This window comes from Lissotriton vulgaris, chromosome 7, assembly GCF_964263255.1.
Source record: "Lissotriton vulgaris chromosome 7, aLisVul1.2, whole genome shotgun sequence".
NCBI lineage: Eukaryota > Metazoa > Chordata > Amphibia > Caudata > Salamandridae > Lissotriton > Lissotriton vulgaris.
In genome coordinates this window covers 616,187,760-616,215,539 of record NC_141695.1, presented here as the reverse complement: position 1 = coordinate 616,215,539, position 27,780 = coordinate 616,187,760, and the positions used below count along the sequence as shown (strand labels likewise).

At 43.5% G+C, this 27,780-nt stretch overlaps 1 protein-coding gene across 2 annotated transcripts in view; it reads right to left on the bottom strand.

The window, feature by feature from the left end:
• Positions 1-27,780, bottom strand: part of GGA3 (golgi associated, gamma adaptin ear containing, ARF binding protein 3) — a 730,479-nt gene that overhangs the window by 613,137 nt on the left and 89,562 nt on the right. For both annotated transcript variants that reach the window (XM_086930774.1, XM_086930775.1), the window contains one exon: positions 14,904-15,002. In XM_086930774.1, the coding sequence (XP_086786900.1) occupies positions 14,904-15,002 (99 nt within the window). The remainder of the gene's footprint in view (positions 1-14,903; positions 15,003-27,780) is intronic.

Sequence of the window (27,780 nt, the reverse complement as noted above, 5' to 3'; positions counted from 1 at the left end):
TAGTGCTGTCTAAAGCCGACTACTGCAATGGTCTTTTTGTCAATGTCAGGACAAAATGCGTAACTAAACTACAGATTGTACAAAATGCTGCAGTGAGAATTTTGCTGGATATTCCTAAACACAAATCTGCCACGGCTGCATTAAGAGATTTACACTGGCTACCAGAGAAAAGACGCATTGAGTTCAAAGCTCTCTCCAAAGCATTTAAAGCAGTCCATGACATAGGACCAGCTTTTTTCAAACAGAATTTCCAACAATATGTTCCTACTTGCCATCTATGCTCTGCTCATTCTCATAATCTGGTAATTCCCAGGTTCAAGAAAAGCTCCCGGGGTGGCAGAAGCCTTTTGGTTGGCACTACCAGACTTTGGAACTCTCTTCCCCCGATATTAAAAGGTGAAACTGAATTGTTGGCCTTCAGCAAAGCTTTCGGCATAGTTAGTCGAAGAGCTAGCGCCCTGACACCTCTGAGCAATCGTTTGCACTATATAAATGTATGTTTCATTACACCTAAGGAGTGGAACATTCTCATGAGAAATATTGATTAAAGGTCAATAGGTATTGAACTACATTTAATCGTTTCTCGAACATAGAAAGGAATGGCGACAAACCTGTAGTCCTAGTTATGCATCATAGGAATCTTCATTAAAGTCATAAACGTTTAAATATTCCCTGCTGCATTGCGCAGATGCCAGGACACATTTATGCATACTTTTCTTCTAAGGAAACAACACTAAATTATGCCTCTCTCCATGAATGTAATGATGTAAATAAGTATTAGAAGCCTATCAGAGGCATCATTTATTGAATGTGCATATGAAGATGCCTCCCTTTTTAAAAACCTGGGAGGCACTTCTTCAGCAATGCATTGCCCTGGCAAGTCTCTCCTTGAACCAGTTATTTTTATGTGACAGAAAGTAAAATGATGTAGATTATGGTACTGTCTAAAACTTTAAACAGCCAGGAAGGCAGGTGGATCGTTTATGACTTCAATAAAGATTCCTACCATGAGCAACCAGGACTACATGTATGTAACCATTTCTTATGCACTGTAGGATTCTCACTGATCATCATAAAAGCTAGACTAAAGTAGCAAACAAATCAATAATATATATTTTGTGGCTGTTTGGCAGAAAATAATTATTGTTAGTGCAAAAGCCGAAGCCTTGATCCCTGAGAAAATCATTTGGAAATATTCATGAGCATTTCCTAGCCTAACAAAATAATGCTACTATCCATTTCGCAATTGTATTTTTGGGAATAGCTTGTCTAATATGTCCATAGTTAAATCACTGTTTAATTTTTCTAATCCTCTTAGTTTTTACTAAGTAGAAACTCAACACTTTTCTAACATCTAACGAGTGCAGTATTCTCTCTGTTCAAGAAGATGGGTGAGGAAGAAAGGTTGAGTGAAAAATAGTTTTATTGATGTAGAGATCAGATACTACGTTCAGTGAGAATGGGTGAGTTCTTAGTACAACCTTATTGGAGTAAAAAATAGTAAAGGGCTCTTGTACTGACAATGCCAGTAATTTGATCTGGCAAAGCATGGGCACCTCAAAATTAGCTTCATGTGGAAGAAGAACTCACCCTTGATGAATTAATCATAAACGGTTAAACATATTAACAATGGAAATAATAATTATCAAGCTGCAACAAGAACACACAAGATATGATTGAATCTGAAAGATAGGGTAGACTAAGGGAAGATGCTTGTGATAAACCTAATTGATGCCTTTGGAATGGATCCTGTGCTTTAATATTTGATATATGTCAAAAGATTGCATTGAATGACTGTTTCATTTTGAAAAACGGTAATAAACATACTGTTTCTAGTTCAAGTTCAAGTTCAGGGATTTGTATAGCGCACTACTCACCCAGAGGGTCTCAAGGCGCTTGGGGGAGGGGGTGCATTATTTATCGAAAAGCCAGGTTTTAAGTTCCTTTCTTAAGGAAATGTGGTTCTGCGTAAGGCGGAGGTGAGCGGGGAGAGAATTCCAGGTCTTGGCCGCCAAGTAGGAGAAGGATCTTCCTCCCATGGTGGATCTGTTCATGTGCGGAACTGCGGCGAGGGCTTGATTGGAGGATCTTAGTTGGCGGGTGGGTGTGTAGAAGGACAGTCGTGTGTTGAGGCATTCGGGTCCTAGTTTGTAAAGGGCCTTGTGTGCGTGGGTGAGGAGACGGAACGTTATTCTCTTGTTGACGGGAAGCCAGTGGAGGTCTTTCAGGTGACCGGTAATGTGAGCTTGGCGAGGGATGTCCAATATGAGTCTGGCTGATGCGTTTTGGATGCGTTGGGAGTTTTTCCTGTAATTTGGCTGTGGTTCCGGCGTAGAGGGTGTTTCCATAGTCCAGTCGGCTAGTGACCAGTGCGTGAGTGACAGTCTCTTGTTTCGGTGGGGATCCAACGAAAGATTTTCTTTAGCATACGAAGTACGTTGAAGCAAGAGGATGAGACGGCGTTGACTTGTCTGGTCATCGAGAGGGAGGAGTCTAGGATGAAGCCTAGGTTACGTGCGTGGTCTGTGGGTATGGGTGCCGTGCCCAGGGCCGATGGCCACCATGAGTCGTCCCAGGCAGAGGGGGATGATCCTAGGATGAGGACTTCCGTTTTGTCTGAGTTAAGTTTTAGGCAGCTGTTTTTCATCCATTCGGCTACTTCTTTCATGCCTTCGTGAAGATTGGTTTTGGCGGTGTTAGGTCTTTGGTGAGGGAAAGGATCAGCTGGGTGTCGTCAGCATAAGAGATGATGTTAAGGTTGTGTTGTCGTGCGATGGATGCGAGGGGACTCATGTAAACGTTGAAGAGGGTGGGACTGAGTGATGATCCTTGTGGTACTCCGCAGATGACTTCAAAAATGTATATTTGTCCGTTGCATCTGGTGGCAGAATTTATGTAGCTTTGTGCAAATTATCAAATCTCTACAGCCTGGATCATTGCATTGCAGAAGTAGCATTAGGCAGAAAATACGGCTTTTGGAAGGATGTTATACAGTTTTAGTCTCTTCCTTTTACCTCCTTCTGGAGATAGAGTCTGTCTTTTTCCTTTGAGTAGGGCTGATGCTAAAAAGCATGCAAACAATGATGATTCCCATAAGGATGAAAGGTCACTCATTCTCAGGCATGTGTTTAATCTCCAACAGAAGGCTTAAAATGAGACCTGTTGCATGTAAGTCAGGATTAGTCAATCAAGGACGATTCCATGTTCAGTAAAGCTTTTACTGGCAAAGAAGGAGCAAGTCTTGAAAAAAACTAAAATGGACGGTTTGGGGAGTGGGGTGGTGGGAGGGCGAGATCTGTAGCTCCAACCCAGCGCCCTGAAGCCTTGGTTGGTGTGCATTATAAATAAAAGAAAATACAAATAAAAAGTTGAACAGCATAAACTGCAGTTGGAGGCAAGAGTTCACTTTGTATGCCTGTTTCAGGAGGGTGTATCCCATTACCAAGCCCTGGGTCTTCTTCAGAAATGGTAACTTTCTCCACATAAGCAGGAGATAGTTTCTCAGCAATGTCATTTAAAGTCCAGCACAGAACGGACAAAAACACATCAGAGGTAGACTAAATAGTGCACGTCAATACTATCCTGATGGAATACCTGGAGGTTAACAATCTTCTAGACCCATCTCAGAATGGATTCCGTCCTGGTCACAGCACGGAGTCCGCTCTTCTTGCGGTAACCGAACATCTGAGATGGGCTTTAGATGCCGGTCGCATGCCGGCACTGATATTGCTTGATCTCAGTGCCGCGTTCGACACTGTCTCTCATCAGATTCTGCTCAGGCACTTGGAGGAGGCAGGCATAGCTGATGGCGCCCTGGCTTTGCTTGCCTCCTTTTTGTCTAGGCAGACTTTCCTGCTGATCGCTCCTCCTTTTTCATCTAGAGTCTATGCCGTCAAGCAGGGGGTTCCTCAGGGTTCAGCTTTGAGCCCCACCCTGTTTAATCTGTATATGCAACCATTGGCAGCAGTGGCTAAAAACAGAGGGCTCACGGTGGTGTCGTAAGCTGACAATACCCATTTGGTAGTCACTCTCACCGGCGAAACTACTTAGAACGCCTGCAAGTTTTGCAACGATCTCGAGGCTGTCGCTGGGTGGATGACTGCCAACTGTTTACAGCTTAAAACTAGTAAGTCTGAGGTTTTGTTGGTGGGGAGAGACCCAGAGTTGTGGCATGAACATTGGTGGCCTGCCGCTTTGGGAGTGGCACCCACCCCTAAAGAGGCGGTAAAGAACCTGGGGGTCTGGCTGGACACTGCCCTTAACTTTAGAACTCAAAGAAGGTGGCTGGAACGTACTTTGGGCTGCTGTGGGGGCTTAAACCCCTTCTGGGCTTCTATGATCCCTCAGTCAGGCAGGTTGTCGTCCAGGCTCTAATTTTGTCCAGACTGGACTATGCTAGCTCCCTCTACATAGGGGCCAATCAGACCGAGATTGTCAGGCTACAAAGGGTTCAGAAAGCAGCGGCCCGAGCGCTCCTTGGCTTGCCAAGGCGTTGTTCTATTTCGAATGCTATTTACCGCCTTCATTGGCTGCCCATTGCTAGTCGTATTGAATTCAAGGCCCTCTGTATCACCATTCAAATTCTCAACTCCTCTTCGCCTAGCATTTTGTCAGACCAGCACTCCTTTTACACTCCCTGCCGCCAACTCCGTTTCACAGGACAGAACTTGCCAGCTGTCCCTAGGGTGAGGAGGGCTCGTGCTGGTGGCCGCTCCTTTCGGGTGCTGGCTTCTAGACTCTGGAATACCCTTCCCATCTTCGTTTGCAGTTTACAGCTTTATTTGCCCTTCCGTAAAGCTATCAAAACGTTTTTGTTCCCTTTGTTATAAGTTGTTCTGTTGTCTCCAGCGGTGCTAATCTGGTTTCAGTGCCGGGACGCCCCTTTGCTGGGGCAGCCGTGCGCTTTACAAATTAGCCTAACATAACATAACATAACATAACTGCTGTTACATCACAGGAATTACAGCAGGAAGCATTACATCACTGTTTTTACAATGGGAGTGATAACATTTCAGGTAAGATTTCCAGCCTTTTACATTGCAGGACTTTACTTCGCAGGTAAGTTAGTTTTAAATGTCCTAACCTTAAAAATATATGTATGTGTTCAAAGTAATAATTATTATATAACAAAATATTTTTTAGCAGATGAAGTTGTTATTTTTATATGTAATGCGTTTTATGAAATAATAATTTTATTGTAAAGCGCTTCAATATCCGCAAGGGTCTTGTTCGCGCTATATAAAACTCTAAACTAGAAAAATCGGAGTTATTATTTTTAAGTATATAAAATATCAAGCTTAGTATTAATTAGGGTTTAGGGGTGGGTAGTGTATAGGGGCTGTAAGGAGTTTTTAAGCCTAGGTAATGAGTAGTGAAAAGAAGTAGCAGAGCTTTTAGAGAGCAGAGATGGGTAGTGTAGAGGGATAACAAGAAGGTAGTAAGGAGTTTTTAGGGCTTAGAGATGGTTAGTGCATGGGGTAGTAAGGCACTATCAGGGCTGAGTGATGTTTTTTTTAATTGGGGCTGTATGGAGTTTGTAGGCTCATTTATATAGACAGTATGGAGTTTTTAGGGGGTCAGGGAAGGGTAGTGTATAGAGAAAGTAAGGTGTTTAAGGGCTATGGGATGGCTAGTTTCAAGTGTCCTAATCTCAAAAATGTATATGCATACACGTCTTTAATGTCATAATTATTAAATAAGTAATTCATTTGAAAAAACAATTGAATAAAACCTGGTTTAACGGCTGCAATTATATTATATAGGAAGAAGTAGCCATTTTGTTTAAGATTAAGGGATGGGTAGTGTATAGGGTAGTGAAAGGTTTTAGAGCTTAGGGATGGTAGTACTTAGGGATAGTTTGGGGGTTTGAAACTCAGAGAGCAGAGAACCAGTGAATATCCTCACTTTAGTATTGTAAACAGCTGTGAGAGTAGATTTGTGAGATCCATTTTATTCTGATGAGCTCTCCACACCTTGCAAAAGTGAAGATGACCTTGAAGAGGATGGAACATGTAACCGAGAGAACACTTTCAGGCTGAAAGCTTTGTAATGTTGGGAGATGAGGATCAATTTAAAAGGGCTTTCCTCAAACTCAGGTGATAATAGAGGGCCCTCAAATGAGGAAGGTCACATGATAATTAAGGGAGGGACTCCAATAAACAAAAACAGGTATGACGGCAAAAAATGTCTACTTGTGTAAAGCAGTGTGGCATCCTTCACCTCAACTACTATCACAAAAGGAGAGACTAGGGAGTGAGCCTTCTCTGACTCCCCTAAGAAGTATACTCTAACCCACAAAAAGAGAAGGACTGTAAAACATACCAGCGAAACTCTACTCTGTATCTCTGTCCAAAGGAAACCGCAACAGGGAAGGATGTATATGGCAATAATAAAAATACATTCCTGAAACACTGTCTTCTGGTGTACTACTTACCTCAATTGTATACTACCTCATTAATGTTGCAAGCTGTATCCGTTTGAATACTGCCAAGAAAAACGTATTAAAAACAATAATAAGAGGCATTACAAGCGTTCAATATATGGCAGCTTGCTGGCAGACAAAACTAATCTACCAAAATCATAGAAAGAAAAATTTAGTAGCAGCTAATAAGTTCATGAAATAGTGACATTCCCTATAGCCACACAGAATTTCCAAAGAGGTTTATAAACATTTCCTCAAAACTGCAGCCTATAATCGAACACTAATTTCAGTTTAGCCAGTTGGGTCATTAAGAAAAGGCTTAAACGTACATAGGGCTTTGACCCAGACAAGGGGAAAAAATAGCTTGCGTAACCTGTGTTGCAACACCCATGCCAGTGTGACAAATTGATTTGTGTGGGTGATATAGTGACTCCTTCCACCAAACAGGCTTTTGAAGCAAAGCTTGCAATTTGATAGCACCAACTCCTATATCTATTGATGTGTCAGGCCCTTTTTCCACAATATGCTTTTGACTGTGTATTAATATTGTCCATCTTATGGTTCAACGCAGATATCGAATAAGAAGACGAGTAAACTACAAGCATAGCATAGTGAAAAGACAAGGTATTGTAAATACACACACTTCAGTGGACAGCATTCCAGACCTTATGAAAGTGTTTAATTTGTACACAGTTGTGTTTCTAAGCACCAAAGCAATTGTGGCATCCAATGGACTTATCACATCAACAACCTCGGAAAACTATTTTTATGTACCCTGCATGACACCATAGCTCTTATGGAGGATAATATAAATATTATAGAGATATTGAAAAATGTTGTCCAAAAATGGTCTCATTTACACTGGACTAGGAGGTACATGGGAAAGCAGTAACACTACTCTTACACCGCAGATTTTCTTTATCCCAACTAAGTATGCCACAATTACTCCAACATCAGTTTTGAATGAATTGGTGTTGCTTTCTAAGGGGCGTGTTGCTGTAGCCCCGTGGATGCTGTTTCCACCAGGATTCTCTCCTTGGAACGTGTGACTCCACGCCTCGCGGCGCTTCGCGGGTGCCGCTCGTGCTGTCTAAACACCGACGGAGTGCTGCCCCACCTTTCTACTGGCTTCAGGATTTTACCTTTTCACCGGAACATCACACAGAGGCCCGTAGCGGGACTGCGAGGACCAGCGTGCTGTGCGGCCTGACCTGCCGCAGCTGGTCCTCTTTCCGCCTCCATCGTTAACTTTAAAAACTGGGCTGGTCAATCATTACCTGTGTTGCTTGCTAAGGGGCGTGTTCTCTCCTACTATATAGGTCAATCCTTATTTCCGGCCAGCGGGACGCGCGCGGACGCGCCCGGGCGAAGCCCGGGCTAAGGGCGGGCCCGTTTGTGCCCGTTAGTGACTGATAGAGACTGGACTGGGCCCTTTCTCTAACCTCTGAATTCCTTTAACTTGTAAGTTTTAGTTTGAGTAAACCAACCTGTCGTTTATCCCCTTGTATTAAAGACGTGTATCTGCACTTACAACCCGGGTCCATCTATTACGATGTCTACCCGAGGCACACGGAGCAAAACTGCAGCGGGGGAGAAAAACTCATTGGCCCAATAGACAACTTTATAATAAGGGCAAACTCTTTTATCGATCAAGAAATAACTCAGCTGGAACGAAGAGTCTCACAGGATCTTGCCCTGGCAAGAAGATCGTCTCTGGGTCTCATCTCAGCCGCAAAAACTCCTGATAAGGCTAAGGACAGAGGCCCCGTGCACGCTGAAATTCATAGTGTACCGACCGAGGTAGACTTATCGGTATCTCAGTTTTTAACTGACTCACAGCTAAGCCTTGCCTTGGAAAAAACCCAGGACCTCAGCCTGAACCTATCTACTAAAAATAATGCCTCTGGCAGTCCAGGGGGCGGCTGGAGGGTGCTATACCTAAGAAAAAAACAACAACAAAAAAAAAAAGAATACAGAAAAAGCTGGTGCTACATATAAAGTACCAGATAACACTAGAGAGGAATCCGACCATTTAGCACCTTCAGGCCAGTCACACCCTGAAATTGATCTGATAAACGGGGATGTAAGGCCAATGAGCCCCGAGGCCTCTGCCATCCTCGTGGCCGATAGCGATACTGACGAAGCTGAGGGGCGACTTTTAACTAAAATAGACAAGCTATTTAAATCCAATCTTTCCCCTTTAGAGGTTCGACTGTCTCGTGTAGAGAATTTGTTATCTGAATTGTGTTCTTACTAAAAATGGAACATCTAAAATGGTACCTAAAAGAATGGTCACTAAAGCAAATCAACCACCCAAGCCACAAAGTAAAAATTCAGGGGGGGGGGACCCCCGCAAATACTAAAACTATACCTACCCCAGAGGTACAGTCAAACTCTAAGAACTCTGCAATTATAGATAATAATAAGGGAAATAGTTCCAAGAATACTACTAATCACCCTAGCCAGGAAGGGGTTTTGCCACCACTTCCGACCAAAGCACGGTATGGGAGTGGAGGATCTGGTAGATCCATTGTAAACTTACCACCCGAGTCAGCCCCTTATGTGGTAGTGATGACGGGGGTTCCTGTGTTGAATGACCACAAGGAAGAATTGAACTGGTCATTGAAAAACAAAGTCATACACTGGTTAAATATCAATAGACCGCCCCCGCCAAACCACTCTAGTAGGATCTTAACGGTCCGTAGGGTACACTGGATAGGAAAGGAAATCAAAACAAACCAGGGTGATTGTATTGTGATAAATTTTGAGGATCCTTTCATGGCCGATCACATATGTTCTTGGGATTTGCATGGAGGAAATTAAGGGATTGAGACTAAACGTCTCTCTTTCTTCTACCCCCCTAGTTGGCGTCCTGGTCTTGACTATGATGCTTATGAGGGAAACTGGCGCAGAGTAGGTAGACGTGACGGGGGGGGTGATTGGGGGGATTGGAATGGCAACTTTGGTTATAATAGAGAGCGAGCCTTTAGAGAGCCTTGGAGAGGCATACAGACCACCAATAGATTTGATTGTTTGGAGATGGTAGATTGACTGGCCCAGGCTCCCGTGGGCAAGGTTACGGAACAAGTAATACCCTCCAACCCTCTTTGTCCCATAGTAAATGAAAACCACGGTTAAGTTTACAAGCTAAAACCCCAATCGAGCCGCCCAGGATAGATAGCCCAGCATGTAGTATGTCTCCTGCTGAGATTATAAGGGAGGATGAAGTCAGTTTGGCTCTCTTATCTAGCCCAGGACACACTTCAAATCCCACCATGCGAGACACAAGACCATCGCGACGTGCCCAAAGGGTTAGGATGGGGTTATTATCATGGAATATAGCGGGCCTTTCAAACAAAATAAGGGACCCAACCTTCCTGGAACTCATAGATAAGTTTGAAGTAATTTGCCTGTAGGAATGTTGGGAGAAGGTTGAGATACATAGGGTGGGGTTTCGCACACACTTCCTTGCAGCGCAACCTAACTACAGAGGAAGATATTCTGGGGGGTTATGTACCTTTATATCCAACAAAAGTAACATAACCACTAAATGATTGCCCAACGGGGGAGTTCAATACTACCAACTCCTCTCCCTAAGGTCAGGCGAAAACCACTCTATCCTCCTGAATAATTTTTACAATAATATCCCAAAGGCCGCCTTACATAGGGCCTTAGAGGAATTAAATGATGCTATGTGTAGGGGATTGGGATCTGACCAGAAAGAACACTTTATTATCTTGACGGGGGATTTTAATTGCCATTTATGCATGCACAGTGATACTGAGATATGTGGAATGGTGAATCTTAGGGGTGATACCTGTACTCATTTCGAGCTTTCTGTACTCGGAAATTTATTAAATCATTTATTATTTGAGTGGAATCTGGGCTTTGCAAATTAACTTTGTGTTCCCCCGATCGACTTCGAACCCACGTTTTTTTGGGCGGGGGTCTCGGTCAATTATAGACTATACATTAGTCTCTACCAATTATCACCGCAGTGTACTCTCGTTTAATGTAGAGCACATTGCACTTAGTGACCACTATCCAATTAGGTCTAGTTTTGAAATAGGGCAGAGAGGCAACAAAAGCTACTAATGTAGTGGAAAATATTTACTCACATGGGATCTCCTTGGCTAGAACTAATGGTTATGTAATTAAATGGAGTAAGGTAAATCCGACTAACTTCTTAGAGAACCTGGTAGTGGAACAGAAAGATGATTTCATGACCTGTTTAGAGGAGAACCCTAATCCCACCAAGGTTATTGCAGTTTTTTACAAGATTTCAGTCCACATTAGCAACAAATTAACGGGTAAAGCATGAAAAGGGGATCAGAGTAGAGGGATGGTTTAACCAAGAGTGCACAAAAGCACACTCTCATTTGATCCAGACCTTAAAAAAAGTCCCAAGAAACCAGCTAGACATCAGAGTAGCCAGAGCTTCCTATAAAGATGCCTTAAAAAAACGGAGGAAGGATTTGAAGCAGTCTGCCTGGGAAGCCCTAATAAAAGCGATTGCATTAAAAATTACTACTGCATTCTGGAATGCAGTCAATGCCCCATTTTTTGTGGCGAGGAACTCTGACCAAGTAGAGATTGTTATTGATGAAACTCTCTGGGTCAAACATTTCACCGAGCTATATAAACAAGAGACTCGTACTGGACTAATGAGTTCAATGGTGGGAGTCACGAGCACTACAGAACTCGAAGCATTAGATCTATTTCCCCTTAATGTAGTCTTCTCCTTAGCTGAGGTGGAATTAGCACTGGCAGATAGCTCAAATAGCAAAGCCCCGGGACCAGACGGTATCCCAATTGACATCTATAAGGATAACGTCGTCCTGTGGGTACCGCTCCTAACCAACGTTTTAAACACTTATAACATCAAGCTATTGTAGTCCCCATATTTAAGAAGGGGGACAGAAACGACCCCAAATGCTATAGTCCAATTTCCCTCCTTGACTCGCTAATGAAGGTAGGGGGTAGAATCCTTTTAAATCGTCTCCAGTCATGGGCTGAGGAGAAAGTCGTCCTTTCAAGATTTCAGTACGGCTTTAGGTCAGGCCTTGGTACTGTAGAACAAGGACTAAATTTGGCCTTAGTAATAGGTAAATACTCGGCAGCAAAGAGGGGAAATTATTTATGACCTTTGTAGATCTCAGTTCGGCCTTCGACTGCTTGAATCATGATATTCTGTGGGCTACCTTAGTAGATCTTGGTATTGATTTTAACATTCTTAACTTTCTGAAAGAGTTAGATAGAGGAGCAGGGGCTAAAGTTCGCTATGGAAAACTGGGAGCGTGCACGTCCAAATTCCCAATTGAGAAAGGTGTCCGACAGGGATGCATCCTGGCCCCTTTTCTTTTTAATTTATATATAAATGGGGTGGCAGACCATTTACTAAAAACAGAGGTGGACTACCCGCAAATAGAAGGCGAACGTGTCTCTATCTTTCTGTATGCCGACGACGCGGTCATTATGGCTCGAACACAAACTGGCCTCCAGAAGGCCCTAACCAGCTTCTCAGCATACATGGGAGATAGGGGCCTTAGAATTAATATAGGAAAGACCTTCACTATGTGCTCCTTGAACAAGGTAAATATTACCTGTAATATTCATTTAGAAAAATCAAAGATAAGCTTAACTGATACTTTTTCCTATTTAGGGATTGTTTTTAACAAAAGGGGCACCTGGAGATCAGCGATCACGACTAGGAATCTAACTTTTTCACGGGCTATTGGTGCTCTGAAGCAATTCGCAAATAAGCTAGGGGACAGGCCAGTACGCATCCTGATTGACATATATAAGGCGAAATGAGTATCGACGGCTGTGTACGGAGCTGGTATATGGGGGGTTGCAGATTGCCATGAAATTCAAACAAAGGAAAATGGTTTTCTCTGCTACCTGCTCGCTGTTCCCCGTTCCACCTCCACCTATGTTTGCCATAAAGAATTAGCCTTGCCCTATAATTCAGATCTCATTAAAATCAGTCCCATGTTGCTGTGGCATAAGATCTGGACTACAGCAGAAACTGTTTTCAATAGGGCGATTATTGCGGATTGTATCAAACTTGAAGGCTCCAAAAAGATCCAGTGGCTCTCTTATGTTCAGGAATTCTTTAGAAATATCGGGCGCCCTGAATTTTATGATTCCCCTGAGACACTGTCTTCGATCTCCAGACGGGCATTGAAAGAAATTTGCCTTGCCCTTCTGGAAGATCGACGCTGGTGCCTTGAGAGAAAAAAGGCCTCTGTTTTTTATTATCAATTCCTGTTGCAAAATTCTGGGCTACAGCTTTATCTGTCACCTGTTCAGACAAGTAATAGCAGAATGCTCTTAGCCCGTTTGAGAACTGGAAGTTTTTTCAGGATGTTAACTTTTCCTAACCCAAATGATTGGTCGACACAATTAATGACTTATCCTTGTGATGATTCTTCCACTCAATCAATCATACACTGCGTTTTGTTCTGCAGATTTTACGAGTGGGGGCGGAAAAGATACCTACTACCTCTTCTTAAATCTTGGAATCTGAGACAATGCAGACCAGCATTATTTAAATTATTGACTTAGTCTGACGAAATGACTATTACCGCTGTGTCTAGGTACCTGAAATATGTGATTAGATGCAGATCCACTATGGTTTGACTGTAATCCTCATGAGTTTTTAAGATTGTTGATTTAGTTTTGCACCCTTGGAGTAAGGGGTGTCTGGTATTCATGAATTATGCACTGCATATTGCTTTTTTAATATCAATTGTTACTGTTTTACTGGATGCAATATTTCTATCTGCTTTTATGATTTTAATGTAAAATCGAATAAAGCTATCTTTGAATTTGAATGAATTTAGACAAAATCATTCTTAAATTATTTTAGAGAGGGGAAGTGCTTGCAGAGAAACTACCCAAACTGAAAGATTTTAGGGAGCGAGGAAGTTCATGTCCATCAAAAACTATTAATAGCCTTTAACTAACAAAAAAGTATTTTTCAATTGAGGTTTATTTTGAACAAACTATTATAGGTTCAACCAGTTGTCTGAATATAGAGTATTTCAGGTCTAGAAGGAATGTTCTGAGTTTCAAAGTGATTGAGATGGCAATGTGTACAAAAGATAGTGTGCTAACAACCACCACTGGATGCTCGGTCTTTATGACACTAAGGTTAAACTCAAGATTGCAAATTATCCTGTTACTCTATAAAATTCATGATCTATTGAAGGCAGAAGGTAGGTTAGATATTCCACTGTCTTTTCTCATATGTGGGGGGAATTTCACTGATACTTGCAATTCAGAAAGGTGATTACCCCTTTGCGTCAGAGAAGCAGTGAGCTATGAACTCAATTATCCTGTAAACAGCCATCTGCTAGACAATTGATTTATAATGCTTTCAAGGTTGGAGAATAGGAGTGAAGGAATACTAGAGCCTGAGAAGGAAATTGCAAAATTAAATAAAGTGTATGTAACTGGCAAAGACAAAACATCGATTTTCCAAATGCAAACAAATTATCTTCATATAGAATACTTATTAGTGATCTGATTACTTTCACTAATTGCTGGTGAAATTTAAGTGAATGCTTCCTAATTTAGCCCATTTGGTCTGGCGAACAGCAACAGGTTACGGAGATCTGGACTAATGAATGTCAATTACCTCAAAACACATTAACATGTATTCTAGCAGCAAAGGAAATTAATAACTTTCAGACAAAGTTGTGGATTGGCTTACCCTCATGGCAATGAACAAAATAAACCTACAAATAGTTGTTACATCAGAACTTAGTACATACATGGTGGCCTGGATTGTCTTTACAACATGTGAAACCTGGATATTAGGTAATACCCCGCAAGGGCTAACAGAAAGATACAAAGCAACAGAGAGAAATAGTCAGGTTAAGCATTTTCGACGTAAGTTGTGGGAAGCATCAATCATACGGAATGAAACCAACTCTCGTTCCTATTTAAATAACCGACACTGATAATTCAAACACCTCTTGACTCCCTGCAGCAGCAAAAAATGCCCATTTCTTTTTGCATCTACAATTGTTACACTTATTTCAACCTTAATACAAAAAAATATTAATAAAGATATTCTAGCAGGCTGAACCCATCGAGAAGAACTTCAGGAGCAGGTGTGCTTGTAACATTCAGGTAAAGGAAAATAATGTTTGTTGTAATGCTAAAATGTTATAATGATTGGTGTCAGTGTATCTGTAATTCTAATATCTGTAATAATCCCACAGTGCAATATCACAAGTCTGATAACAGTCCTAGAAGTGCTTTTGAAAAAATCCTAAAATGAAGATAGTTTAGTAAAGACATTTCCAAGCGCGAGTGTGCTTACGACAGAACTCAGAGTGAGACAGTGCTCATGACAGATCAAAGTGTGCTTGTTTAGGTATTGGTAATGAGTGTGCTTGTAGGAGTACTATAAAAGAAGGGTGCAATACATGCTTTGAAAGGCTTGAAGAATAAGACATGATAGCACACTAACCTTTGGAGACACCACTTTTATTAACTCGTTCAAAAAGCGAAACTTTCCAACTTCGCTGTGAAACCTCCGTCCACAGTTCTTCATGCAGGCTTCAAGCACCTGCCAACAAAACAGAAGAGTTAGTGTCAGCACCTAGTCATGCTTGGCCCTTCATATTGATACCACACACTTCTATCAGAAGGGAAGTGCTCATAGAACTGATCAGAGAAGTAATACAATACAACTACAACATTATCATTCACACAGCCACTGCAATGGGTGGGAGCCAGTAGGCTCACCTTGAGCATGCCCTGAAACCTCCAGCCACTGAGGCAATGTGGCAGACCAAGATGCAGAGGATCCACTTGCTCTCTCAATATTTACCCTTCCATCTCCTGTCACACAGACCGACACAGAGTAGAACATTACAGAAACACTGGTGGTTGCAGAGGTTCGTCCAGGACAGTTACGTTTTAGTGCGTTTCATGTGCTTTCCCTCTTACATTTAGAAGGGGGAGGGTATGAATACAACTTATATCAATCAAACATAAAAAGGCGTCAAGGTAAGGAAGCAATAAAATATTTTATTTCCTCATCACTCCTTCCACATTCCAGTCCTTCCATTATGAGGAGATCCACTTCACCAAAAGCAGCCTTCTATATAAAAGAAAATCATCAAAAATGACTTGCGCCTCTCCACCAAGCCCTTCAACACTTGTAGATAAATGCCATATGATAAAGTCCCTCACCCCACCATCGCCCATCCGATAGACCTTGCCACAGATGACATAGACACTTATGAAGCCAGGTTTCCTTCCATCTTTAGTTATAAGGAACCATGGTATGTTTTGTGACAAGCAGCAAGTGTAGCAGAAGCAAGCCCTTTCTTTGAATCTACATATATGTATAAAGCTGTGACGAGAGATGCTAGTGCTGGCTTCTGTAGCTTATCCCTCAGCAATACAACTCTAAAGCCTCAGGCAAGTACTTCTAGTAGTCGGAAAGCTGCAATGGCATGGATCCAGGTGAGCAGACAGGGGTGCCTTTTCTGACATGTTGGTGGATTCAAATCTGGCAGGCCAAGAGACTACAGGAGATATTTTGTCAGCTAAGAATGGGATGAGTAATTTGCATCACAATACAAGTACAGAGTGTTGAACTATAACCATATTTTCTTTTTTTCTTTCCAGTAAATATTATTATTGCTTATTAGCCATATGTTTCTTTGACCAGAAGACGGTTAACCAGAACTGCCTTGGAGTCTTAGACAAACCACACATCAGGTGAATTCGGGTTGTGGTCAGTTTAATTTCTGGGTTAGAAGGGTTACTGTGTGTTCATTATAGCGGACAGCAAACGTTCAGAGAAGCAGCACCAGGGGGGCCCAGCCAACAATATGAGAGAAAAGGAGACACATGGCCTCCTTTAATGATCACCCTCCTTCAATGAAGCACAGATACAGACTTTAAATCTCCATGGCAGTGACAACCCTCCAATGTCTTGAGAGAACGTTTTAAGTTTTGGTTCCCCAAACACCTTTTGTGGCTTGTTTTGATGTCTACTCCCCCAGTCCCCTCCTCCCCTTGGTGGCCTTCCCCAGTGAAGTAGTGTGGCTCACTGGTTAGAGGCGGCAGACCCGAGAGCAGAGGACGGCCCGGGACCAGGGTTCGATTCCCGGTGCGGCAGGTTTCTGGACCAGGGTCAGCGGACTCGATAATTCTCTCGCCTCGGTGCCCACTCTGATCAGCGTTCACACTCGGCAACTCTGGGCATTAGCTTGCCTCATCTTCACTAACGGCCCCACCAGACCGCCGGGGATGCCTGGTCTCACCCTGGAGATACCCATTAAGGGACCATCTCCCAGGGAAGCCAGGAAGGGTTTCGCAGCGGTCGAAGCGCCTTGGGACCCTCCGGGTAAGTAGTGCGCTATATAAATGCCTATACATACATACATACATACATACATACAGAATGAAAAAGCCAAGGACCTGGCCTATTATACTAAACCATGAGTGAGTTAATGAATAAATGAATGGAAGTTTATATGTATAGTCCTAACAGTGACATCAAAGGGGTTTCCTGGTTCGAAGTTTTAATGCCGGGTCGACAATGTAATACATCAGAATGTTGAAGGGTGTATATCAAACTTTTACAAGATTTCTTAACCAGGAACTCGTTAGACATAAATGTAACTATGCCAAGATAATGTTCCAGGATTTCTCAGTGATAGACAGAACACTTTTCTTCCAATTTCAATATTTAAAATAGAAAATACAACCAGGAAGATGGCAGACAATCTAAGTTGGGGTGTCAGAACAAAACACAACAATATTTCTGTAACAGCACCAGACAGTGTTCATTGCTGTTTTGTCTCCCAAAGATTTCGCTCTCCTAGATTTGATACTCTTCTATCTTTATATATTATGTAGTAAATGCACTTTATTACTGTCTTTTACTGATGTATCCACTCCCCTCCCTTGTGAATCTCTCCAATATCCTTACAGTTCTGCGCAATAAAAAACCTAAAAAATAAATAAATACGACACTGGCTACATTATAAGAATGGCAAATTTAGGATGGGGGGATACCAAAGCCAGAAATCAATGTTTTGGGCAGGTGCAGGTACATGCACTTCAAAATGTAGCCATTATGAGTATTTGTCCCCACAGTGGGAAATAACCACGTTGACCTTGAACTTGCCTGTCCTTCTCCAATGTCTGTTCTTGATTTCAGGGTCAAATTTGCTAACCAATAATGATAATAAAAACAAATTCTATAATCAGGAATTTGAAATCAAATTATTACCTCGTATGAAGACAAGTGCCTCTAAGCAAAGATTCATCAATTCACTAAATACAAATATTGAAGTGTTTTCTGTATATTTGGTTAGCGAAAGTGAGGAGGAAACCATTACAACAACGATATTAACTCTTCGTGATGACTAAAGACACAAGCCAAAACCAACCTTAGTAGCAACTGAAAATGCACTATTACCACAAGGATACTTCATTCTAAGCATTACTTCCACCCTACATTTGTTTCGGATGTCTTTACATAGCAGGAGATAACTCCGAATTATTTTCTTACTGCCCTCTGAACATTGGGAAGCATCAGACTTGTCCGATGTTAATAGGGCATTTACTACTCATCCATCCAGGTCTGTGATGTTAAGAATGCGACATTCTTTTAGTCAATCTTTTAAACTTTTAACAATTTGAAAGACAGTTCTTTATGGTTCTGGGTAGGGACCACGCACTATCTGGGTTCCTACTTCTACATTTACTTCTGAAAATGGGCAACAAAGAGGCCTTGCTTTTCTAGTCCAGAGTTATGTGTTCTCTGATCCCAGACTAATGTACTCTAGTGAGCGTTTCTTTCTTCACCAAATTATAACTATGGCATTATGTTTGGAGTTGGGATGTTTACTGCTAAGTCTTGATATATGTAAGGAATTACACAAGTAAGGGGTGAGGAGGTAATGCTAAGATTCATTAATAAAAATCCTCATTACTCTAAATCGACATTTTGCATTCCAGTACTAACATCCCCCTGCTAGATTGCCTCCATCAAGATAAGTAGTTTGATTGTTAAACAGGAAAAGTGTGGTGTGGACACTCCTTTCTGGTGTCACCCTTCAAATTTTTAAAGGTCAGTTGAAGGGGGGAGAGAAAACTATTGCCTTAAAAAACCCAATGGTTGTCTATGAACAACCACTGTTCCAATGAGATAAGATATAACACCCCATAATGTAAATACAGGGCTGATGAGGGGAAATTTAACCCCTTCCATGCTGATGACGAACACCAGCCATCATGCACTACGGTACTCGTGTGCTGATGACGGCTGGGGTTGGTCACGGCCCGCCCCTGTTCGTGTTGTTTACAGCACACCAGGGGAATCGCGGCCGCATGGAAGGGGTTAAAGTACTGAATATTATTATGTAATTTTAGCATTGCACATTTAAAGAAAAGATACATGAAAAAGGAGTGTTGGTGTCTGGCACCGGGGCACCTCAATACTAGTTAAGGATGATAAATCAATGCCTATCTTTTCTTTCTCACAAGCTCTCTCTCTCTGCAGACCTATCTTTTACTCTCTATCTCGGTCTAAAAAATATGCGCTGGTAGGATGTAAAATACTCGTGCAGAACAGAAGTATATCCAATAACTTTAGACAGTAATAACTCTTTATGTCCACAAATACCATAATCCAAGAATTTGCAGCTCTTTATAAGTCATAATAGGTAATTATATTGGACTTTGGAGACTACAGGTAGCAATTATTATTATTATTATTATTATGTTTCTTATATAGCGCCTGAATCGACCCCCGAAAGGGGTATCCCGCGCTTGCCTTGGGAACCCGTCCTGGCTTTTCCCTGTGAGATAGCCCCTACAGGGCATCCCCAAGGTGAAAGCCAGGCATCCCGCCGCAGGGGGGCCGTTGTGGAGATTAAGCAAGCTTAATGCCCAGAGTTGCAGAGTGTGAACCCATGATTAGGTCAGGCACCGAAGCGAGAATTATCGAGTCCATGGACATTTGAGCTCAAGACCCTGCCGCGTCGGGAATTGAACCCTGGTCCCCGGTCTGACCTCTGCTTCAGGGTCTGCCTGCTCTAACCAGTGAGCCACACTTCTCCAGCAAGAGCACATTGTGGAGGTAAACTGACAATCACCTGCATTCTGCGCACATGCATTCCTGAAAACAGATTATGTGATCTAAGTGAGAATCTCCAAATAATTTGAAGCTTCGCTCATAGAAGCAGAAACAAACTTCTGAACATTCTTAGATAATACATGGCATTCTTGCGCAGACATTGGTTGACCACATAAACTGGATCTGCACCTTACTGCACTAGGTCCAAACTGAAGCTTGAAAAGCTGCACACAAAGCCTTTCACCTGAGCTCTCCAAACGACTTTATATTTTTATATTAGATATTAATTTTGGCACAGTTTGAATAAAAACAACTTCTTTCCAAGCAGGGAAATGTTTAGCTGCCGGGCAGATGTCCAGAACAGGAGCCATATGTGCCGACGCAGTGATAACAGTTTTCAGGGGCAGGTGGTGGTAGGCTGACTGGCTCGCGATAGGCTCAGGAAGGGTGCTGTGGCCCGGCTCGGTTTGAACTGCCAAAGAGCAAAATCTGCCATATCCCCAAAAGGTGAGTACCGTCAAAGGGCATGTCCATAAGGGACAAATTAATATCGCCTGAAAAACCCATTGACCACAGACAATCGTGGCAAGAAATGTCAACACTGGTGCCAATGACTTGCCCAATCGAATTGTGAATGTGACCACATCACAACCGTCCTGTATGGCTTGGGTCAGGAACGTCAAAGGTCTTTCCGGACACCTGGGAGGACTTGAGCCAATGAATCTCAAAGACCGTAGAAATAGCAGTCTAGCAGGCAGCTGACATTGACAAACCTTAAGGCCATAGTGGTGTAACCAAATACCATTTTCCCAAAATGATCTACTCTTTTGTGCTCCCTATCATGGCCAGTAGTCAGAAAGGGATTTTTGTGTGTTCGCGACTGGTAGATGCCTGCACCACTGAGCTCTCAGGAGAGGGGTGTTGAGACACAAATGCAGGGTCACTCGGACCAGATTAGTGGTGTCTTGCAATTTTGTGATCTACTGGGGGCTAGAGTAAGTTTTTGCCCTGGCCCCAAGAAGAGTATCAACTAATGCCTCATTAAAAGGTAGTAGAGGCTCAGCAGTGGTTTGCCCAGGCTGGAAAATTTCGGTCAAGGCATTGGGTTTGACCACTAAGGTGGGGAAATGGAGTTCGAGAACTTTGGCTGCCCTCCACAGGACCACTGCAAAGCAAGCACTCTCTTCAGTGGCATGACCTGGGGTGTGAAGTCCAGAATCAGGTGAGGTGTCAAGGCCAATTGCCTGTCGGATGTCCTCATACTGATTCTCTTCATGGTAGGGTTGGTCAATTTTATCACATGCATTTTATTTGTAGTCAGAATATGTTCCAAGAAAAGGAATGTAATGTGCTGGGTCTTCCTTGTGGAGGTAGGATTTCAAGCGCAAGTTATGGTACGATGAGAACAGAGAGTGGCTTTGGCCAAGGTCTTAGTGGCGCTGACTCAGCACTAGCAAGAGCAATGGGCACCTCGTTCTCTGGTGGCGATGGAATCTTCATCGGCGTTGATGCTCAGGGAACCTGAATAGACAATGAAGTCGAACGTCAAGTGGGTACGGGAGCAGGAGGAGACTGTGGGTGTTTGAGAGGGTCCAACTGTGACCGACAGCGAACCTGCTGGAGGTATCTGAGACTGAGTGCCTGTCAGCTACTTGGGGCTCGCAGGTGCACCAAAGAAAGTTGAAAAGAGATCAGAGATCTAGAGAATGGCCTCGGGAACTCATGGATCTGCCTCAGTGTCGCAGACAGCTCCGAGATTATGGTTGTGCCAGGACAAGTTGTGGAGTTCGTTCCGAATTCGAACAGCTTTGGGAGCTTGATCGGGAGTACAAGACTGATGGGAAGGGGCAGAGTCATGCTTATATATATTTTTTCACTTATCCGAAGATTTGGAGGAAAACGATTAACAAAGTCTGGATTGACTGATGCAAATTCTGAACCAGGAATGGGACTAAGACCGACCTGTGGACTTGGACCGATCTCAAAGGAGTCTCCCAGTGCTTGATGATAGAGTTTTACCTCGCAGTCCTGTGTGGCCTTCAGGTTCATCAATGAGCAGTCACTGCAGGTGTGAGACTTGACATCTTTTGGCGTGTTTCCCCTGAGTTTTTGCTTTCTGACTCTGTTTTTGCTGACGTAGTGTTTATGTACACTTTTCTCACTGCTGATCAGTGGTAAAGTGCAAGTGCTCCTGTGGTAAATTGTGTTATGGATTGGTGTTTCCATGATTTGGTATTTGATTTACTTGTTAGTCCCTAGTAAAGTGCACTGAGTGTGCCAGGGCCTGTGAATCAAATGCTACTAGTGGGCCTGCAGCACTAATTGTGCCACCCACGTGAGTAGCCCTGAACAGGTAACTCAGACCCGCCATTGCGGAGTCTGCGTGCAGTTTGTAACTGCCATGTCGACTTGGCCAGTGCACACACTTGCCAGTCCCTCACCTTCCCTTTTCTTACATGTCAGCCACCCCTAAGGTAGGCCCAAGATACCCCTGTGGGCTGGGTGCAGTGTATGTGAAAGTTAGGATATGCCCTGGTGTGTGTGTGGCATGTCCTGATAGCGAATTACAGCCAATTTCGGTTTTCGCTATTGCAAGGCTACCTGTTCCCCATAGGACAGAATGGTGAGTTTGTTTATAACATCTTATAAACATAACTGGCCAGGGGAATTAGGAAGGAAAATAAAGTTTAGTATGCCTGAACTCAGAATCTAAAGATGCATCTTTTAGGGAAGGTGCTTTTTACATTCTGTGTTTGAAAATACCACTTTTAGAAAGTAGGTATTTTCTTGCTGAGTTATCCAGTGTGCCTCTGCTGGAATGTGGATTGCCTGTCTGGATTTTGGATGACAGAAGGCTGGGGAGCAGGTGTGGCTTCAGATAGTCTAGGTGGGTTAGGAAAAAGAACTGATTAGACCTGGGCTGCAATTGGGGAAGGGGGAGATTTCCTTGCACCTCAAAGGGCCTGGTCTACCTCTGGCCATACCATCTCCACCTCCTGCCAGGAAGTCACACCACAGAAGGCAGGACTGGTTATGGCTGGGCACAGACACGACCTGCCTAAGAGATCAAAGGATTTTGGGATATAAATATTGGGGCCCAGACCCCTGAACTTTAGAACTCTTTTGGACCAAGAAGACTGCCAAGAAGAAGAGCTGGAGAAGCTGTGAGGAGGAACTACCACTTTGCTGTGTGCTTTGCTGTGTTGGTCTGCAGTGGCTGCTTTGGTCTTGGGCAATGAAAGGACTGGACTGAACTTTCTGCAATCTACTTTAGTGAGTTTCTACAAGGGCTCGAGGTAGAGCTTGCCCCCTGTTCAGGAAGTCTCTGGAAAGGCAAAGACTTCAAGCTCTTCTGCCCTCAGCACTGGAGACTGTGTGTTTTGTGCTGCAATCGAGAAAAAAGCAACACGACGCCGTCTACAATACTGCTGCCGTCTTCGTGTCCTGAAGGCACCGCAGAGGGCACAACCGCAACGCGACCCTGGTCTCACCAACAACCCCTGCTGACGCAGCCAGAGAGCCGCTGCTCGCAACGCAATCTGTGGGCACCGCACTCCGCACCGCCTCGCTTCACGACAACGCCTTGGTATCCCCGACGATGATGCTCCACACCGAAATATACGCCGCTGCTTGCACTCTGGTTTGAGGGCACCGCTCGTAAAGTTACATGACGCACCGCCCTCATCCTGCACCACAGCCTTGGCCTACTGACACCAGCTCCATCGACTCCAGGCGACAGTGCTTCAGCAAAGACGACGCTGATGCTTGCACCGCAACCTGTCAGCACCGCGACAAGCACCGCATTAACTTCGCACCGCGACGATGGTCTCACCAACAAAGCCATCTGATGCCGCCACTGAGCCACTGCTCGCACCGCTACTTGAGGGAACCGCACGCCACACCGCTGCACTTTGAACCACAGCACTCGACGCCTGCCGACGCCAGCGCTCCTCACTTCAACAGAGAGGAGTTCGATCTGCAACACGTGTGACCTCGAGGGCCCGACAACTCCTGCACCGACCTCCGGAACCGAAGCCTGCGGACTCCGTGCTTTCAGAAGCTCAACGAGAGGTCGCCGACACCCTGCACTTCTAAAAGGTACTGTTTGCAGGTCTTCCCAACACCGTAGCAGGCCCACAACGCAATGGTCAGCCAGAACTGTTTGGATTTGTTTGCTCACGACACCGTGATAGCCCCGGACGGAGCTATCGACATCAAGGAGCTGTTTTTCAAGCATATTTTGATAACTGAAGATTTTTAAGTACTGTATTGTGGATTTTTATCGTTTTTGGTCTTGTCTTAAGTATATAAAAATATTGGATATTTTTCTAAATTGTTGTGGTGTCCTTTTGTAGTGCTTGCACTGTATTACTGTTTTATGTGCAAATGATGTACACACTGCCTCTAAGATAAGCCTGACTGCTCGTGCCAAGCTACCAAGGGGGTGAGCAGGGGTTATTTTAAGAGTGTAACTCCCTTATCCTGACTACAGTGGTGGGTTTCTGCCTGGCTTTGGCACATGCCCTAGCCTACTAAAAATCCCATTTCTAACAGCAGGCCTTCGAGACTTGATTCAACTACAGGCAAATCTGATGAGGATCTGTCACAGATATTTGCTAGCTAGCCGTCTCATTGGTGAAAACCATCCATGTTGATTTTTTAATAGCCTTCCTAGAGTTAAAATAGGGTCAGCATCATCGAAAATCAAGCTGTACATGCATGAGCTCTTCCCATATTTAATGGTATACTTCATGAAACATTGGTGGTGGATACCTTAGTTCTTTTCTCCCTGGCTTTAAAATAATGCAGTTGAAAGGGTAATACCATGCAGGTACATGCTAAAGAGTTACTATACAAGTATTATGTGCTTATTCTGATACTGCCTTCTAATCGACTTCTAATTCCCCCAGGCTTGTGCACTAATTCAAGATATTTTCAAGTGGGACTTGACAAATTGACCTCATTTCCCTACTCTATATCTCCTCTGCTCTACAATAACAGCTGGCTGGATTGTCTTTAAGGCAATCAGTATTGTGCCTTCTTATCATATCAGACTTATGTTCCCTCAAAATTAACTATGCTATTACCGTCCACGATTTAATTTGAGTGGATTTTGGATTATAAATCGCAAAATTAGCAAGTGGTGTCCTGGCGCTAATCTGAGAATTCAGACGCTTGACCGGAAATAATAAATAATCTTATGACTGTGGGATGCACAGGATTAAAACAGAAAGGTTATTAGGGAGTTACAAAATCTTAAAAGATTGGGTTGAATACAAATCTCAGGAGGGAGGTTACTCCACTTTGCACCATGATAAATAAAATGATAAATAAAAAGGCATATCCACTAAGTCTGGCCTTATGAAATTTGGGCATGACTACCCAGTTGGAAGAAGGAGTGCAACAGTGTAGTGGGCCCATATCCTGTGAACACCTTAGCGATGTAGTTAAGCTGAATAAACTGCAGCCTGCGCATTAAGTAGACAGGGAGGCCTAAAAATAGTGCATTATAGTAGTCTGGCTTACTGATAATCAATGATTGAACTAGCATTTGCCTGGAGGTCTGTGGTACAACATTACACATTTTCTTTAGTACCTGCATGGTAAAAAACACAAGCAGCCATGAGACATAAACAAGATCCAGAATGTTTGTGCTTCAAGAACTTTCCCAAACCCTGCCTCAAAGGTTGCATATTCTCTGAAAGACACTGGAAGTCTTGGAACTGTGACAGAAAAAAATCCACAATATCATAACCACACTGCATTTTGAAGGGCCTAGCCATTTCTTACCTTCAAAACGAGATTATATAGCCCAGCTATTCATCGTAAATCCACATGACCTCTTACTACTTTCAAACCATCCTCTCAGCCATAGGCAACACAACAATCATGAATATTTAAAAATTGCAACAGCCAGTACCTTTCCTTTTAAAAATGTCTTGACTCAGGCTGATGGGCCTAATCCTCTAACAAATCCTTTGTACACTAGGCACCTTGCCCCTCCTTCAAAACATGGACCTGGTTACACTCCTTTCCAGCAGGGCAGTAGACCATGCGCACACCTGTTTGCCAGCTGATAGACCAAGGTCAGTGACCTCACTCCATCGGTACATACTGCTAAGCATTAAAACTCTGCTGGTAAGAACCCACGACACCATAACCACCTAGCATTAAAAATTTCAGAATTCCCGATTCTTCCTCAGTCTACTTACTCTAGCAAATTCATAACGTGTTGGTGTTTCTAACCCGCCCTCTTACCCAGGGACAAAATAGATGTAGGACAGGTACATATTAAAGGTGCAGGCAACACCAATTCTACCCAATAACCGATGTAAGGGCCAGTCTCTTTCCGTTTATAACCAACATGCGTTTATCCAGGTTTGGGAACCAGAAAAACATATGGTTCATGCAGGGTAGGTATTATTCCCTGGCCCTGTGTGACAGGGTTAAGAAAACGTGTGAGCAGCCCCAATATTAGGCCCTGAAAGGATTTTTGAAATAGTGCAACAAGCCTACCTGGCCCAAAGTTTTATTTGGTTTCAGCGCACATATTGCTGCCATATTATTCTCTGCACATATCTGTTTGTCAAGCTCAGCTATCTATATGATAGGGAGGTTAGATATTTGGATGAGTGAGATGTATACCTTTACTTCCTGTAATATTCTGCAGAGCGGCTGGAGTGGCCTGCTTCTTCATGTGGCACTGGGACCTAAACTCTGTAATCGGACTGTGCAGCCTAACCACACCGAAGGCTTGAAAGTGCAGTCTCATTCACTGCCGCTCCAGTGCCCCTGGGCTTTGCTTTCACAACACTCCTCCGTGACCCTGTGTTGGTGGGGGTCACCTGTAGAGCAGTCAGTGGTTCAGGGAGGCATGCCATTGGGCCCTGGTTCTGACTGCAAGTAGTAGTCGAGGCCTTCCCTCACCGATGAGCAGACTCTCACCGGTCTTCTATAAATTTAAAATTGCTAGTGTGGGCATGGGCTTCTGGGGTGAAGACCCACACTGAGCACTGTTTAGGCTCAGGGGCTGAGCAGCCAAAGGGAACTCTATTATGTTGCCTCCCTATGCGCTCTCTGGTACACCTATCTAACCACCACTAAGGCTCTCACATAGCCAGCCTGTACCATGTTGGCAGTAATACCTTAGCATCTTGGAGACATTCTAGAGTGCAGGAGTATCACCATACATTCCTTTACTGCATCGTGGACATGAGCTGTTGCAGACCATTGTCAGAGCTGGATGGCTGTACTGAGGGCAGGCTCTGAGACCCTCTCCATTTCCCCCTGTGGCTGCATTCTGGTGGCAGGGTGCTTTGGTGACTAGCTGCGAGCTGTTTGGTCACCGCCTCTGTGGACAGTTTATGGTATTGGCATGCCGCTCTGTCCACATGGTCTACATGACTGCCAGTTACTACATTAAACTCTCCACCTATGCACATGGTGTGCTAATGAGACTGTTAAACGAGCAATAGGGACTCAGTGACTCGCTTCCCGAGTTGGCCAGATATGCATCACCCTCTAACTGTCCACCCTTTGACAAGCTGTACATGATCCTACAAGGCATAACAGACACTGGAGTTGATGCCATCACAGTTGACCAGGGGGTTCTCCATGAGAATCTACAGAAGCTGTTGAAAAAGGTCAAGAATATTGAAAATGTTGGAAACTGGGTTACTGGTTGAGGGTGGTGAAACAGTACCCAAGCAGCAACCACAATTTCTGTCAAGGTGAAATCAAAAGAAACCCCAATTAAACTATGCCTAACCTTCTGGAAGCTTGGCACAACGTGTAAAGTATTTATGCAGCACTTCATAGTACAGTGAAAATGTAATAAATCTGAGACCAAAACAACAAAAATCCAATCAGTAGAACTGGAGTTATGCAAAATTAAATATTTAAGCAAAAATAGTGCATCGAAGCACACAGCACCAATATTGGTTATCTGGTTGTGCCAGAATGGGCCAAATTCACATGGACAGGCCGATTGCGATGAACCGCAGGCCTCCTATAGGGGCCAATGAACAAAGTACCATGAAACCTGGTTCGCAGAGCATTACATGATAGTGTTCAAGGATGCAACACGCAGCAGCGGTTCTAAGGAGCTGTAGGGCTGCGATGCGGAGTACTGCAGCATTATCAAGGATGCAATTAACAAGGGGCCTGTGATGGGAAGTCTGGCATTGAGGATGTGTCGCACAGCAACGGGGATGAAGAAGATGCAGGCTGCAATGCAAAGTCC